This window comes from Danio rerio, chromosome 6 (assembly GCF_049306965.1).
Source record: "Danio rerio strain Tuebingen ecotype United States chromosome 6, GRCz12tu, whole genome shotgun sequence".
Lineage (NCBI taxonomy): Eukaryota > Metazoa > Chordata > Actinopteri > Cypriniformes > Danionidae > Danio > Danio rerio.
This window is the reverse complement of record NC_133181.1, coordinates 57,115,001-57,131,872: the sequence shown is the minus strand read 5'-3', so window position 1 is coordinate 57,131,872 and position 16,872 is coordinate 57,115,001. Positions and strand designations below refer to the sequence as shown.

The 16,872-nt window shown below is 37.3% G+C and overlaps 2 protein-coding genes across 11 annotated transcripts in view; both read right to left on the bottom strand.

Moving 5' to 3' along the window:
* The window catches only part of adora3a.1 (adenosine A3 receptor a.1), an 80,706-nt gene extending 76,686 nt beyond the window's left edge, over positions 1-4,020 (bottom strand). Inside the window, exon 1 of one of the 2 annotated variants that reach the window (XM_073954761.1) lies at positions 3,772-4,020. The gene's annotated coding sequence lies outside the window, so the exon portion shown is untranslated. The remainder of the gene's footprint in view (positions 1-3,771) is intronic. The other variant, XM_073954760.1, reaches the window with a different exon arrangement.
* anks1ab (ankyrin repeat and sterile alpha motif domain containing 1Ab) overlaps positions 1,398-16,872 on the bottom strand; it is an 80,482-nt gene continuing 65,007 nt past the window's right edge. For 2 of the 9 annotated variants that reach the window (XM_073954740.1, XM_073954742.1), the window contains 3 exons: positions 16,604-16,783; positions 7,650-7,747; positions 1,398-6,905 (listed from right to left, as the gene is read on the bottom strand). In XM_073954740.1, coding sequence (XP_073810841.1) covers positions 6,890-6,905; positions 7,650-7,747; positions 16,604-16,783 — 294 coding nt within the window. In that variant the 3' untranslated portion in view covers positions 1,398-6,889. Of the gene's footprint in view, positions 6,906-7,478; positions 7,778-11,719; positions 11,819-16,603; positions 16,784-16,872 lie in introns of those variants that run through there. The other 7 variants (XM_073954739.1, XM_021477309.3, XM_005166150.6 and 4 more) reach the window with 5 other exon arrangements.

Here is a 16,872-nt window from a genome sequence, read left to right as displayed (position 1 = left end):
TAAGTGAAGTGAAGTATCCAGCTAAGGCTTAAATCTGTAAGAATACAGTGTTTAAAACGGTTGATTCATCTATAAAAGAGTCGACTCATAGTGCTTCAAACGAGTCATTAGGTGTTTCGCCATGACGTGATAATGAAACCAAGTTATTCACGTGCACGCGCAAACCCGGGAGATTTGAAACCTGAGGCCCCGCCCTCTGACACAGAAACCCAGACACACACACACAAACATGCCGGTCGATTGAAGTCACACTGCAGATGGATATTATTGAGTCTCTACCCAATGATGAAACCTCAGCATTATAGCCAAGCAGTTGGAAACTACTGGAAACTTCTGCAAACTACATGCTACAAAGAATACTTCATCTGCGTTTGTTAAAGGAAGGATCAGTAAAGAGTAACTTACTGATGGACGTCAGGATGGATTTTTCTTCCTCCATTTTCTCAAGTGTAAGTACGTGCGATTAAAGTTGTTGCCTCGTTGACTCTAGCTTGCAAATGTATTTAGCTGTGATTTGTTACTTGTAACCGCGTGTACTGTATCAGGTTAACTGGCTATATTCTCATATCGCGTGCAAAGTCACGTTAAAAATGCGACGCGTGCTGCTTTGTTTACGTAGCTCCGTGGACGAGGGTAGTGTGTGCGTGCGTGTGTGTGCGTGCGCTGTCATCCGGAGGTATGTGTGTGTGTGTTTGTGTGTGTGCTTGCGCATTGTCGTCCGGAGGTGTGTGTGTGCGCGCACGCCAGGACGAGGGCAATATGTGCGTTTGTGTGTGTGTCTGTGAAAAGAGCAGAGTGAGACAAGCTAGGAGATCTCAACAGTTTTTGCTCAATAAAATAGTTAGTCGTCTGTATTTACATTGACCCACTGGCAGCTAAAATCCACGCCTACACTATCGAGCGTGTATGAACTGTGATTACTTTTATATTGCTGATTAGCTGTTGGGCATTTCACTCTCTCACTGAAGGCAGTCGACCAATCGCAACAGACTGTCATCGGTCCAATCAGCGCAGATTAGCTTCGCGCTAAGGAGGGGTTTGGGAACAAATGAATCACTGGACGATTCATACAGGAGTCGCTGGGTTAATTAGGTAAAAATAAATGCAGATTATAAGACCATGAAAGTGTTTTTTGACCTTGCATGCATATTAGACTGTTGTTGTAGACCCTTACAATCAAGATATGACCCTATTTCATGTATAATATGGGCTCTTTAAATTAAAATCAGCACAGCTCAAGCACTGATCATGTATGTAATTACATTTAGTTTTCGCCTGTTAAAATAAGACAATGTTTTCCTTCAAGTAGCAAATATACCACCCCTGCTTCATTTGGAGGCAGGAAAAACCCTGAATCTGCTCAAACAAAATGCAATTCAAGACAAAACACAAAGACGTAGAGCAAAAAAGTCGATTGAATTTATTAGTTCAATGGCATTGAGATATTATAATGATTGTTTTCTTAAGTAAATGGAATGAACATACAGAATAGTATGAACATTCAGGACAAAAAGTACATTTAATAGACATCTTTTAATCATAGTTACTTTACCATCTACGTAGGCCAACAGTGGTATTTTATCATGTGTTGTCAAGTGCAAGCGTTCAGCCCTGAACCTGGTAATAATATTTCTGACATCCTCATACTCTTCCGAACCAGGAAAAATAAAAAAGAGGATGCTAATGTAATTTGTTAAATTGTTTGTCAATATTTGCTCAAATTATGTGAAGTTCAAAAGGAAATTCAAAGAGGAAGCGAGGGAGAAGTGTCGCCTGAGGGTTTGCATTTTTTCTCTGCTATTTTCTCAATTTTCTGTAAATCATCCTAACTTTTGCACTGCAGCATATGTGCCCACAAAACAGCCTGCTAACTCTAAAAAAATAAAACACTTGTGATGCTTTGTGATAAGTGGCCATAAAGTGACATTTAATTCAGCTCTTTGTTTTCATGTGGCAAATCAATAGCCTAAATATGCTACATCTTTGCTATTTCACAGTAAGATCATTGCATCAACTGTCGATCTCAATTTAGCTGGATTCTTCACATACAAGTAAAAATATTTTTGCTGATTTACATCAAAGTATTTCCTCTCAACGCTTACACTTTCATCTCAATTTTGTTTTAAATGCCAGAAACCTTCAACAAGCAGTTCTACAATGTACACGATTCAAAAAGATCTTGTTTTTGCATTATTATTATTTTAGGTATATGCTGTTCCTGTCACCCACAAAGTCTTGATATGAAAATAAACCACAGTTTTGGAGGAAACATTGCACACTTCAATGCTACAATGTTCACACAGTGCTCAGAAAAAGAATTCCAGTTTTCCAGAGATTTTGTTTGCTATTTAAATATAGAAATGATTGAATCTCATGATGGAAAACTTTGAAAAATGCTTAGATCATCTGATTTCATTCCATAATCAAAACAATAAAGCAAATAAAACTAGTTTTTAGGATCACACTTTGTTCCTCAAATGACTATTAAGTAAATTCTTGTAACCATTTTGGGAAAAACAATGAAAAACTATTATTAAAATAGAGTAGATTTGTAAAATATAGTTTTGGGTAATCATCTTGGTTGTATTTTTTTTACACTCCATTTAATTTAATGCAGCTTTTAATATAAAATAAATTCAAACTATTATGGACATGATAATAGTCCTAAAATAAACTTAATTTGAGTCATGCAAAATCTATTTATTTTGATTATGGGGTGAAATATGACACATCTGTGTCAGATTCAATTAAATTTAACATCATTTTGATTGATATTTTAATATATCTGACTTTTAGGTCCATTTCCAACACCAACAAATCAGTAAATCAGTTGAGTAATGTCCTTATTCAAGTTCATTTTTGCAGTAGGAGCAACTTTGGACAGTCCGTTTGCTACGGCAGTTAAGTGCTAATTTAGTATTTTTCTTTCTCTCTCGCATACTCACTCGATTTCTTCCTCATTTGGACTCACACATAAAGTTTCACCTGAGTCCCCTTCAATTCACACCTTGGTGTCCGGAAACTTGAAAGGTGGAGTCAGCTACACAAGGAAAAATACATTGGAATTCAGAAATGGGAATGCTCTAAAATCCCAATCAGAGCCCAGTCAGGACTGCTTATTAAATTGGAAATCTTTTAAAAAAAGGTGAGAGAATTTCAGAAATGTGAACACAGTGTCAAAAAATACACAAAGCTCACGTTACAGGACGTGATGGCATGAGTGAAATGGGTCTGTTAGCCTCTTTGGCAATTTTCAATGGGACAAAATGGGACAAAACAATGTCAAACGATGGTTATTAAAGCGTGAGGATGACAGTGATGGCTGGAGGCTGAGGATGTGCAACACAGTCACAAAAAACTACCACAAGTTTAACAGATAACTCCATAGAAGAGAACATGAGAGACCAACAGTGCAGTTCATAGGTGAACAACAGCCTGAATCAAGAAGTCTTCTTTCTAACTTACACAAGAATAAATAAACAGCCACATACACACTGCAATGTTTAGGGACTGAAAACAACATTAAAATGCGAAATAATCAGCTTAATTATGATTTCGTGTGTATTAAATACATAAATCTCTTCTGAACGCGACATTTTCTGATAACAACCGTTAGTGTCAGTATCGACAGGCTTTCGTTGCGAGGATTGCAAATAAGACTAAATATACGTGACCAAAGGCTTATTTCTATCCAGTCATATTAAAAGTTAGTGGTAGAAACTAAGGTGAATGAAAAACTACCGAAATTCACACAAAAATCAAGACACATACCTCCGTTTTCTGTGATTTTCTTTCACCCTCAAACTTCGAGTAACGTAGCTGCGTGAATGACGTTCGGTTCAGTTGCGCAATGGATGCGCATGCGCACACGCAACGCAAAAGTGGCAAAACACGCCATTTAAAGGCTGTTTCTCAGTTCCAATAACGTAGACAACGGGCTTGAGTTCTTGTGAAGACCAGTCTTGCCAGGTCACTTCGGAAGAATGAACTCGGGAGACCGCGAGAACAGAGAACGAGTCCTCTGAGAAATGAGATGCTGTGTGCTTTATGATGGTCACATGACCTTCGCGCGTTTTTTATCGAAAATTATTTAAGCATCACAGCATTCAAACAACGATTCATTGTTTCCCTCTTTTCAAAATATATATTCTGCATAAAGACTTTATAAATATTGCACAATATAAATAATAAAGATTTTAATATGAATTGCAGCAAATAAACACCCTTAATGTGCCTTTATTAAGTTTTTCATGATAATGTTTACTTTCATCTTTTTATTTAGGGAAACGCCTAAGATAAATAAGTTATATCTCTGAACTTTAATAATAAATGCTGATGAGAATGCCTCCTGTCGCAATCAGTGTTGCCAACTTAGCAATTTTGTTGCTAGATTTAGCAATTTTCAAACTACCCAAGCAACTTTTTTTTATCAGAAAGCACCTAGCAACAAATTTAGCAATTTTTAACATGCATTTAAAAAAACTGGCTTGCATAGTTCGGGATCTGTAGAGCTGCATCAGTGGATTTGCTCTTCAGTGTTTGGACTCTCAGTATAGGGACCATGCCGAAGCATGCTAATAGGACTTTCAATTTGCCAGTAACCTGGGTTAATCGTTTCCGGCAAACTGTATGCCTTTGCAAAATCGGTGCGTTAAAGGTCTGTTTTCTTTAAAAATCTGCGATCTCCACTGGCTGAGTGATATCCGATATAAAGTGGGACTCAGATTGTACAAGAAGCACCGCATTAAATTACATTTTCCCCGCCATGTCTTTATAATATGAGCATTTATTTTACCCCAGTATATTCAATGGAGCTTCTGCGCTAACCTGCCGATTCTGAGGGGCGCATGCGAGCAAACGGCTTTTTGTCTCGTTATACGCTTGAGCAACTAAATGGATGCCAAAGTCTGTTTAACTGATTATATTTGAATGACATTACAACATCGATGCTTTAAAAGAAACCATATAAAATGGACAAAAATCACGATAACAGGTCACCGGAAGTGTATCAGCATGGGAAACACATTAGCTTGGCATATACCCCCTTGAATATTAAACCACACTGAACTGAGCTAAACTGAACTTAAACACAGAAAACTGGACTGACGCTGTTTCAGTTCACTATGATCTTCTATGTGAAGCTGCTTTGACACAATTTACATTGTAAAAGCGCTGTACAAATAAAAGTGAACTGAATTTAATTGAATTTGGCTACTTTTAGCCATTTTTAAAAAAGTGACTCAAAGGAGCAGTGGCTGCAGGCTTCACTCAGCAGATTAACTAGCTCAGATTGTTTTTCATAACTATTATTTTACTGATAGTTGTTAACATGTATAATTGTTGGTAATTTAGGGAGCAATAAATTCCAATAGTGCAATAATTGTTGTCACATTCACAAATGTGTTAATTACACAAGTTAAAAAAAGAGTAAGTACACCAGCTGTGACTGTTTAAAATAATGTAACTGTTCATTATCAGTGTTATATTTAAAAATAAAAAGTTCTTATTAAGAAGTGTTTGTATTACTTTTACAAATAGCCAATCCTATTTTTCCTACAAATCTAAATAGACATATTTCAAATAATGTTTTTGCTGAGATGGCCAGTCAATTTGAGAAAGCAGTCATTATTTTGTATTCAACTTAAATGTGTAGTTTTGAGTTGTGATTACGCAATGATGTCGTCACGAAAAGTAATTTGTTAATAAGAACCTATTTATTGTGCATCTGGATGTAATATTTAAGTACAATATAATACACAGCGCCTCAGAAAGTAGAGACATGACTGGCTAACGCTTGTCAGATACTACGTGATGATGTCACTGATATGCAAATTAGTGCGTGATGTCATCTGACAACATTTAGCTGCTTTTCTGGCAGGCTTTAGCTACTTTTCATTGAAAATAGTTGGCAACACTGGTTGCAATGACTTCTGGGACTTCTAGAGCGAGTTCAGTGCTCAAGTTTGCATCGGTGCGTCCTCGATATTAAGAACAAATCCGAGAAGTTTCACTCGTACTCCGTTCTTGGGGTCTTAAGTATTGGAACTGAGCTTTGGCAGTTGATGATGATGTCAGAGGTTACATCGCTGAAGAACGTATATTGAGAAACAGCTAACGTTTCATTCGTAAATTTGGTTTTAAATCGCTTTTGTTACTTCCGAAAACAACAGAACTGCTAGACAAAAGCGTATTTACCTGCAGTGTGAACGTGGTACATGAAACAACACAAAACAAACCATGAAACAGAAAACAGAATCAACCAGAATAACACATTTCTAGCATCTAACACACTGAAATAACCTTTTTTTTGCGTGAATAAACAAAGTGGTGCAAACTTACAGTTTTTTTTTTCAATCAGTACTTGTCACAATATGCTTAAGGCTGTTTTTTTTTCTTTTACTTTAGCCTTGGTGCATTGTCTCATCTTGGCTTCATTATCATTTTACCTAAAGATAACTCTCACCGTGGGAATTAATTTACAATTGAAAATAGTAACATATATATCGTTATCATGTCTACGAAAATATTTTGTCTCATTTTTCTGCAAACGACTTTTTTTGTGTGTGTGTGGAAATCTCAGAGGTAACTAATTTTACACAACAACTCATCAATCACAAAATGAACAGAGGGTATACACGCACTTACTACGTGATGTTAACAATGTAAAGTTACAAATATAGAACTTTACCAAATAAAATGTATTCCCTTGTTAGATAAAAGCTCGTTAAACAAATTACATCCCAAAAAACAACTAGAAAACAGAATGGGAATGTTGTCTTGGTTATTCCATTTTCTTGGGGCTGTATTATACTCTTCCCAGTAAATGTATTGCATTTCAAATCCCAACCTCTAAATGCTCTAAACAGGCATAGTGTTTCTTCCAAGGGCCTCAGAGCTGCAGATGCCTGGTAAGACAAAAGGAAGCACTGGATGTGAATTGAGATTAAAGACCCAACTCTCTTTTTGAAAAACTGAAGAACGGCTGGATGGGGGAAACGTGGGTCCAACTACAGGAAAAAAAAAGTGATCTAGTGCTACAGGGATTAAGGAGCGCTGATGGGAATCTGCGTTATGCTGCATTCATGATCGTGAACATACGTAAACTTGAAAAACAGTACTAGTATTGCTGTTGCAGTTTGTGGATCTACTAATTTCTAACAAAAGTTCCACCAACGTATCCATCCGGATGAGGAGATGTAGATATGCTACAAGTGTCCGAGCTACTCGATAGGACCCTGCGCCTAAAAGTTCGAGGTTTTGAGATAAGAGAACCCTCCGATACGAGGGACCAAACCGTAAACATTCAGTGTACTGTATAAAATAGGGAAGCTTTTCAGAGGCGATTTTAGACCATGACGGAAGAGTTTGAGGAGGCTGGTTATACGGCAAATCCAAGGATTTCCAGAATGCGCTCATTGGATCAAGACGACAATAACAGGATGGTGGAGGCGTTCAACTTTCAGAGAGGGCAATGCAGGCAAGGGCTGGGGTCGGGATTGGAGTGGGAAGTAGTCTTGCCCTGAGGGAGGCTACAAATCACAGTGAGAAGGCACGGGGCACTCGAGTTTATGGGGCGTGGGGTTGAAATGGGGCAGCAGGCGGGACTGGACAAGGACTGTGCCCTGCTTCAAAATATGGTGGTCTCATACTTGGTGCTACTCGAAGGCCTGGAGGAGCTCCGTGGTTCGTAAAGCCAGCTGGTGCTGCCCAGGGACTGCAGGTCCGTTTCCAGCTCCAGCGGGTCGATCTGCCGAGGAAGTAGGAGCGAGGAGTGAGACTGCAGGAGAGAATGGCAGCCAACGGAAACCCACATTTCACACAGTCAGGAGATGGCCGTTGAGCATGAACACCATGTAGGAGAAAGCACCGTAGACAGACAACAACACTCGGACCTGATGAAGGTTTGAGTCTATACACACACAAATGCTCATTCTGGCTAGTGTAATCAGACTAGAGCTGTGGTGAGAAATCAACTCTGGATCCATTTTAAAATGCACCCGCTATTCTCTCCTAAATATATTCTGAGCTCAGTGTTTAACAGCTGATGGCGCTGTATGCTTTACAAACAGCCACACTCTGCTTTCATCCAATTAATTACAAATACCACTTGAACCTAAAATAATCAATGATAAAGTTAGGAAAGGTTTAAGTATTAAAACTAGCCTAGAGCGCCATCTGCAGTAAAAGATTATCGTAGAGTACCATCTGCAGTTAAAGACTATCCTAGAGCCCCATCTGCCGTTAAAAACTAGCCTAGAGCCCCATCTGCTGTTACAAACTATCCTAGAGCCCCATCTGCTGTTAAAAACTAGCCTAGAGCCCCATCTGCTGTTACAAACTATCCTAGAGCACCATCTGCTGTTAAAAACTAGCCTAGAGCAGCATCTGCAGTTAAAGACTATCCTAGAGCGCCATCTGCAGTTAAAAACTAGCCTAGAGCACCATCTGCAGCTAAAAACTATCCTAAAGCACCATCTGCAGCTAAAAACTAGCCTAGAGCGCCATCTGCAGTTAAAAACTATCCTAGAGCACCATCTGCAGTTAAGGACTATCCTAGAGCACCATCTGCTGTTAAAAACTAGCCTAGAGCACCATATGCAGCTAAAAACTATCCTAGAGCACCAGCTGCTGTTAAAAACTATCCTAGAGCACCATCTGCAGCTAAAAACTATCCTAAAGCGCCATCTGCAGTTAAAAACTATCCTAGAGCACCATCTGCAGTTAAGGACTATCCTAGAGCACCATCTGCTGTTAAAAACTATCCTAGAGCACCATCTGCTGTTAAAAACTAGCCCAGAGCACCATCTGCAGCTAAAAACTAGCCTATAGCCCCATCTGCTGTTAAAAACTATCCTAAAGCGCCATCTGTAGTTAAAAAATTATCCTTTAGCACCATCTGCTGTTAAAAAGTATCCTAGAGCACCATCTGCTGTTAAAAACTATCCTAGAGCACCATCTGCTGTTTAAAGCTAGCATAGAGTGCTGTACTTTGTAAAAACTAGCCTAGAGCACTATCTGCTTTTAAAAACTAGCCTAGAGTGCCATCTGCTATTAAAAACTAGCCTAGAGTGCCATCTGCTGTTGAAAACTCACCTAAAACGCCATCTGCTGTTAAAAATTACCCTAGAGCACCATCTGGTGTTAAAAACTAGCCTACTGCGTCATCTACTGTTAAAAACTAGTCTAGAGCACCATCTGCTGGTAAAAACTAGCCTAGAGCACTGTCTACTGTTAAAACTAGTCTACAGCCCCCACCGTCCACTGTTAAAAACTGGTCTACATCACCCACCGTCCACTGTTAAAAACTTGCCTAGAGTGACATCTACTGTTAAAAATTAGTCTAGAGCACTGTCCACTGTTAAAAACTAGCCTAGAGTGCATCTGCTGTCAATAACTAGCTTGGAGCACCATCTACTGTTAAAAACTCCCCTAGAGTGCCGTCTGCTGTTAAAAACTAGTCTAGGGTGCTGCCTGCTGTCAAAACTAGCTTAGAGCACCAACTACTGTTAAAAACTAAGCTCAGAACTGATTCAAAGTAAAATGTCGATGCATTTTAAAAACTCTCAGAATTGCTTCCAGCAACAATTTTTCACAACAGCTCAGAATCGGACTTTGCAAATAGATTATTTCATTTTTGAGGTAAATGTGTCAAACTGCATTAAACAAGATTTTAAAGGTCACCTGATGCAGTCATTTTGAGTTATTTTCAAAAAAGTGAGAATTTTGAGATAAATTATATAAGAAAGTGTTAATGTAAGATAGCTGCTGTGAAAACATTTGAATTATTGCTTAAAATACAATACTTTGATTTTGAAAAGGCCTCTCAATGACGCTGTTAGGCGACAAATTATGTTACGTAACATGAAACTCCCATTGTGTGAAATTTCTCTTAGAAATTTTTCAAGACATTGATACAAGCATGGCAACCTAATTAAATGTGTGTGTACTGATCTGTAAAGTAAAAATACTACTGTAAGAATCTCACAAAAACAGATCTGGGACACCTTTCACACACAAATCTATTTACATTTCTGCTTAAAATTAGCTTCTGCTTAACATTGTTCTGCATTGTGACATTATTTCTTATACAATTATGCACAGAATCTTAGTTTTGCTTATGAACGTTTTCATTTTACTGTAATTATTAAAGCACTATACATAGAACTCTGAAACCATTGCTATTATGTTTATTAATGGTCTGTGCATGACCTGCTGCAGCAATTTACTACTTATGCTCACACATTTATGCACATATAATGAACTAAAGACCTCTTTGTTCTTTGCTTAGAAATAAAAAGAACAAGAGCTTCTGATAACAAGTGATATACTGATATTTAACAATAATTAGGCGGAGGCAAGGTTTCTTACAAGCTGTTTACACATTATCAATATTAATATTAATTTGTTTTTAATACATTTTTTATCCCCATTATGAATTCCACTAATTGAAACTATATATATATATATATATATATATATATATATATATATATATATATATATATATATATATATATATATATATATATATATATATATATATATATATATATATATATATATATATGTGTGTGTGTGTGTGTGTTGTTTCAATTAGTGGAATTCATTATTGCATAATGGGGCTAAAAAATTGATTAAAAACAAATTAATAATAATATTGATCTTGATTGATTGATGATATTGATCTATATGTGTGTGTGTGTGTGTGTGTGTGTGTGTGTGTGTGTGTGTGTGTGTGTGTGTGTGTGTGTGTATGTATATATATATATATATATATATATATATATATATATATATATATATATATATATATRTGTGTGTGTGTGTGTGTGTATATAATATATATATATATATATATATATATATATATATATATATATATATATATATATATATATATATGTGTGTGTGTGTGTGTGTGTGTGTGTGTGTGTGTATGAATGTGTGTGTGTTTGTGTGTGTATTTATATATATACATATACATACATACACACACACACACACACACATATATATATATATATATATATATATATATATATATATATGTGCGTTATATATATGCATAACTGCTTTTATTCTAGCTGGAATAAAACAAATTTGACTTTCTCCAGAAGAAAAAATATTATCAGACATACTGTGAAAATGTCCTTGCTTTGTTAAACATAATTTGAGAAATATATATATATATAAAAAACAATTCAAAGAGGGGCTAATAATTCTGATTTCAACTGTATACATATTTATAAATGACATAAACACACTTAATAAACACACAAACACATAACATAATCATCAAAATAATGCCACAATGCACTAAAATTATTAATACAATAGTAATTTCCTTTTCATAAAGTATCTTATTTAATTTAATTGATTTTGGAGTAGATGTTGCTGAAATGCTTTGTGAGATTCACCCAAACAAACGTTATCCTGCTTAAACACTGAGCACATCCTCAGGCCAAAACAATAATGTGCCAATGACACACTCATCCTTGACTCTTACACAACCTTTAGATCATCTTAAATCTGCGATACTGTACTGGTACCACATTTTAAACTTGTGACCTGTTGCTAGTGTCAACCAAAAATGTACATGGGGGAGAAAAAATAGGTGGAAAACAGTGAACGTAACAGGAAAATTAGTAGAGTGAATAAGTGGCAGGGAAGAGAGAGGAAGAGTGTTGGAGGATGAAGAGGAAGAAAGAGAGAGCAGAACCTGAACTCCGGGGCTGATAGAGGGCAGCGGGAGGTAGGAGGGGCGGTGGGCGGAGCATGTGTGACAGTAACAGCAGCGGCATTCAAGCACAGGTGCACCCTGGGAAGGAGGAGCAGGCAGAAGCACAGAGACACAGAAGATTACAGACAGCAAAGTCAAAGACATGACAGGACATAGATCAAAACTGCTCATTTTGTTTGGCACAGCCAGAAACCGTACCACATGTTTATTATGAACATGGAAAAGGAATGTTACTAAATTTCTTTTTTTTATATATATATATATACTAACCAGCTTTTTTCCCTTCTGCACTTGAAGATTTATAACATTAAACACTCACAGGCCACTTTATTAGTTACACTTGTCCAACTGCTTGTTAATGCAAATTTCTGATCAGCCAATCACATGGCAGCAACTCAATGCATTAAGTCACATAAACATGGTCAAGACGATCTGCTTCAGTTCAAACCAAGCATCAGAATGGGGAAGAAAGGTGATTTAAGTGACTTTAAACACATGGATGTTGGTGCCAGACGGGCTGGTCTGAGTATTTGGTATTTCAGATTTCTGCTGTGACATTCGGATGGTCGGGTCAGATTTTGGCTTCAACAACATGAAAGCATGGATCCATCCTGCCTTGTATCAACGCTTCAGACTGCTGGTGGTGGTGTAATGGTGTGGGGATATTTCCTTGGCACACTTTGGGCCCATTAGTACCAATTGAGCATCGTGTCAACACCACAGCCTACCTGAGTATTGTTGCTGACCATGCCCATCCCTTTATGACCACAGTGTACCCATCTCCTGATGGCTACTTCCAGCAAGATAACGCACCATGTCATAAAGCGCAAATCATCTCAGACTGGTTTCATGAACATGACATGACTGTGTGATGCTATCATGACAATATGGACCAAAATCTCTAAGGAATATTTACAATACCTTGTTTAATCGATGCCACGAAGGATTGAGGCAGTTCTGAAGGCAAAAGGGGTCCAATCCGGTACTAGTAACGTGTACCTAATAAAGTGGCCAGTGAGTGTATAAATACCATTAAAGATAGTGCTAAAAAATGCTATTTAAAAAAAAAAAAAAAAAAAAAAAATATATATATATATATATATATATATATATATATATATATATATATATATATATATATATATATATATATATATATATATATATATATACACACATTTTGTAATTTGAATCTAAATTATTCTGTTATTCCACAAAGCCGTTACTCTTTTAATTATGTAAACCTATTTGATATACTTATTTTTTTCTTTCTTTTATATTAAATTTTTGTTTTCTTTTTCATGACAGGACACAGATCAAAACCACATATGTTTTGGAATTGTCAATTCTCAAAGTAAAATGTAGTGTAAATTTTCTAAATTCCTGAATAGCAAGTTCATTCATTCATTTTTTTGTCGGCTTAGTCCCTTTATTAATCCAGGGGTCGCCACAGCGGAATGAACCGCCAACTTATCCAGCAATTTTTTACGCAGCGGATGCCCTTCCAGCTGCAACCCATCTCTGGGAAACATCCACACACACATTCACACACATACTCATACACTACGGACAATTTAGCCTACCCAATTCACCTGTACCGCATGTCTTTGGACTATGGGGGAAACCGGAGCACCCGGAGGAAACCCACGCGAAGGCAAGGAGAACATGCAAACTCCACACAGAAACACAACTGAGCCGAGGTTCGAACCAGCGACCTTCTTGCTGTGAGGCGACAGCACTACCTACTGCGCCACTGCCTCGCCCCTGAATAGCAAGTTATTGCAAAAAAAATCTTTTTAAAATATCAACATTTTATTTTGGGATTTTTTTGGACTGTTATAAAAACACTGAAAATGAATGTTAATAAATTCCATCTATGCCAATTTACCAACCAAAACAATTTTTTCTGCTGTACTTAAAGTTTTGCAACACTATATAAATACCATTAAAACAGTACTAATAAATGGCATTAAAATAATAGTTTTTTTTTCAATTTTTAAATTGAAATGATTCTGTAATTCCACAGGGCCGTTACTCTTTTTAAAAATGTATACCTATTTTATATACTTTACTTTTCATTAATTTTCCTTCGGCTTAGTCCCTTTATTCATCAATGAACCACCAACTTATCCAGCATTTGTTTTATACAGCGGATGCCCTTCCAGCTGCAACCCAGTACTGGGAAACACCTATACACACGCATTCACACACATACACTACGGCCAATTTAGTTTACTCAACTCACCTATAGAGCATGTCTTAGGACTGTGGGGGAAACCGGAGCACCCGGAGGAAACCCACGCCAACACGAGGAGAACATGCAAACTCCACACAGAAATGCCAACTGAGTTAGCCGAGGCTCACACCAGTGACCTTCTTGCTGTGAGGCGACAGTGTTAACCACTGAGCCACTGTGTCACCCACTTTACTTTTCTTTCTTTTTATTTATATCTTGTTTTCGATTTAATGACTGAAACCGTACATATGAAAACATGAAACAAATTCATTGGAATTGTCAGTAATCAAAGAAAACATGGTGTGATATCTCCAAATTCATGAATAACCAATTATTTAAAATATCAGCATGTTTTTTTGGGGATTTGTGGACTCTATTAAGGAATTTACTAATCAATTCTTTTTCCTGCTGTAATTAAAGAGGACCTATTATGCAAAAATCACTTTTATAAAGGGTTTAAACACAGCTGTGTGGCAACCGAGTGAATATAACCAGCTTTAATTTAACTTATTTTAAACCACACTTGATAAAAACAGTCTGCAGAAACACTTTGATTGACATTCTCCCTTTGTACATGTCATCAGAGAAAGAAAGCCCCTCCCACTAGTGACCATCTCTCCCTTATTAGCATATACCAGGGTTTTTCAAAGTCTAAGACAGTGGGCCTCCCTTTTGACACAACTTATCCATTGGCGCCCCCCTCCTCCCAAACATGCAAGCACACACACGCGGACACGCACACACACACACACACACACACACACACACACACACACACACACACACACACACAAACACAAATTCTGGAGGATTTCTTGCTACCTCATCATGCTTGGTTTCAAGGTATCGCCGAAGTTTAGCGGGTCTCATGCTGTCATTAGCCAAAATATCTTGACAAACCACACATAAAGGTCGTGGTTCATCAGCTGGTCCTCTCCACGTAAATCCTAAACTCAAATACTGATCATCATATCGTCGTCTTTTGGGTTTAAGCCCTGAACTTGAAGGCTTTGAATCGGTGGGTCTCAGAAACCGATTCATTGCATTAGCAGCATGATTAGCAGGCATATACCTGTATTGGCAGGCTTGCCAAACAGAAGCGAATTCACAGCTATGGCCTTCTGGGTAAAAAAGGTTTTCTTATTTTATAATGTATTAATTTTTTTTAGCTTTGTTTACTTAAAACGTTTAAAAATAATAAAAAATACATATAATAATTAAACTTAATAATTATATTTTTATTATATAATATGTGTTCCCGCGCCTCCCCAGACATGCTCTGACGCCCCCCCAGGGGAGGCGCGCCTCACACTTTGAAAACCCCTGGCATATACTGTTACTATACGCTTGTTTTTGAATCTGCCACTATGCTGACACGTGGGCATTTGTGGCTCTGCCCTCTTTTGAAAAGAGCATAATCTCATTTGAATTTAAAGCAACAATCACCAAAATGGCACAATTAGGATCAAAGCCTAAAGGGTCAGTTTCAGAGAACTATATATAAAACAATATTTGTGGTGTATTTTGAGCTGAAACTTCACAATCACACTCTAGGGACATCAGAGACTTATTTTACATTATGTTAAAACATTATATAAACTCTCTTTACATCAAGAAAGTCTTAAATTTGGCAAATAATGTAATCTAATATATTTTTAAAACCCTTTGCAAAACTAAATCTGCTCTATCCTTTCATAGAAACACAAGCCTTCAAGTTTACAAGAGATACTGGAAAACAGAAATGAAAAAATGCTGTAGTTGTGAAATGAACCAACTCTACAGTTCAGCAGGAATTCAGCTAAACAAAACGAATCCCAAATTGCATTGGACACAAATAAGAGGCAAGTGCGTGCTGTGAATATATCTTGTTAATATTGACTCAAAAATACCCAGATGTAATACAGAAAAACACCCAGATGTAATTTGAGAAGCTGCAATATTTAAACTGACACAAATGCAAACAAAGCAGCGAGGGAAGCTGCAGTTCAGAACGAAAACTCTAGAAAATAAGGCTTGTGAAAAGAGGGACCATAAGACATTTAGGAAAAGAGCTTACTAAAGAGCTTGTGTGAAGTTTGCATGTTCTTCCAGTGTTGGTGTGGGATTCCTCCGGGTGCTCCGGTTTACCCCACAGTCCAAACACATGCGCTTTGTGTATAGCTCTGCATATGCCCTATAGTTTTAAGTTTTTTTTGTGTTGATTTTCTGTTCAAAATAAATTAATTAAATCAATACGATAAATGCTTCCCTTTACCAAACTGAGGGGTGAGAATTTCCCGCCAAAAAATCTAAACTTCATCATTCACAGCAGACATTGTGAATACGTCATGATTTAGCCAAGTGCGATGCGATCCTGTATTAACATCTATGTTGATCCTGGAACATCATTATTGTGTGAAAATGTAATCCATACCTATTTCCTACCCCTAAACCAACCATAACTGTAAATTATTTCCAAAATCATAGGGGGAATAACAGTTGGATAACAAGGTATATTAACGGTAAGCCTAAACTTAACAAAAACTGTATTCCTTAATTCTGATTGGCTGATTGTAATGTTGCTCCAGGATCATCATAGATGTTACTCCAGGAACATGTCCTACTTGGTGAAATCAGTGAATACTTACGGTGGAGCGGCGTGTACTGTTGCGGGACTGCGAGGTTGGCCTGTTGGTCTTGATTTCGATGTTTTCAGGAGCTGGACCCGCATATGAACTGTGACGACGAGCCTTCTGTGCCTGGAGAGCCATCTGATATGCTACCTCAAACGCCTGTCCCAGCGTCAGAATGATCTCGTAGGTCTGTGTCTGTACGGAGAACAGCCGTTAGTGGAGGCAATAAATAATTACACAATTTGTGTTTTCCCGCTTACTATAAAAGTGTCTGAGGAAACTGT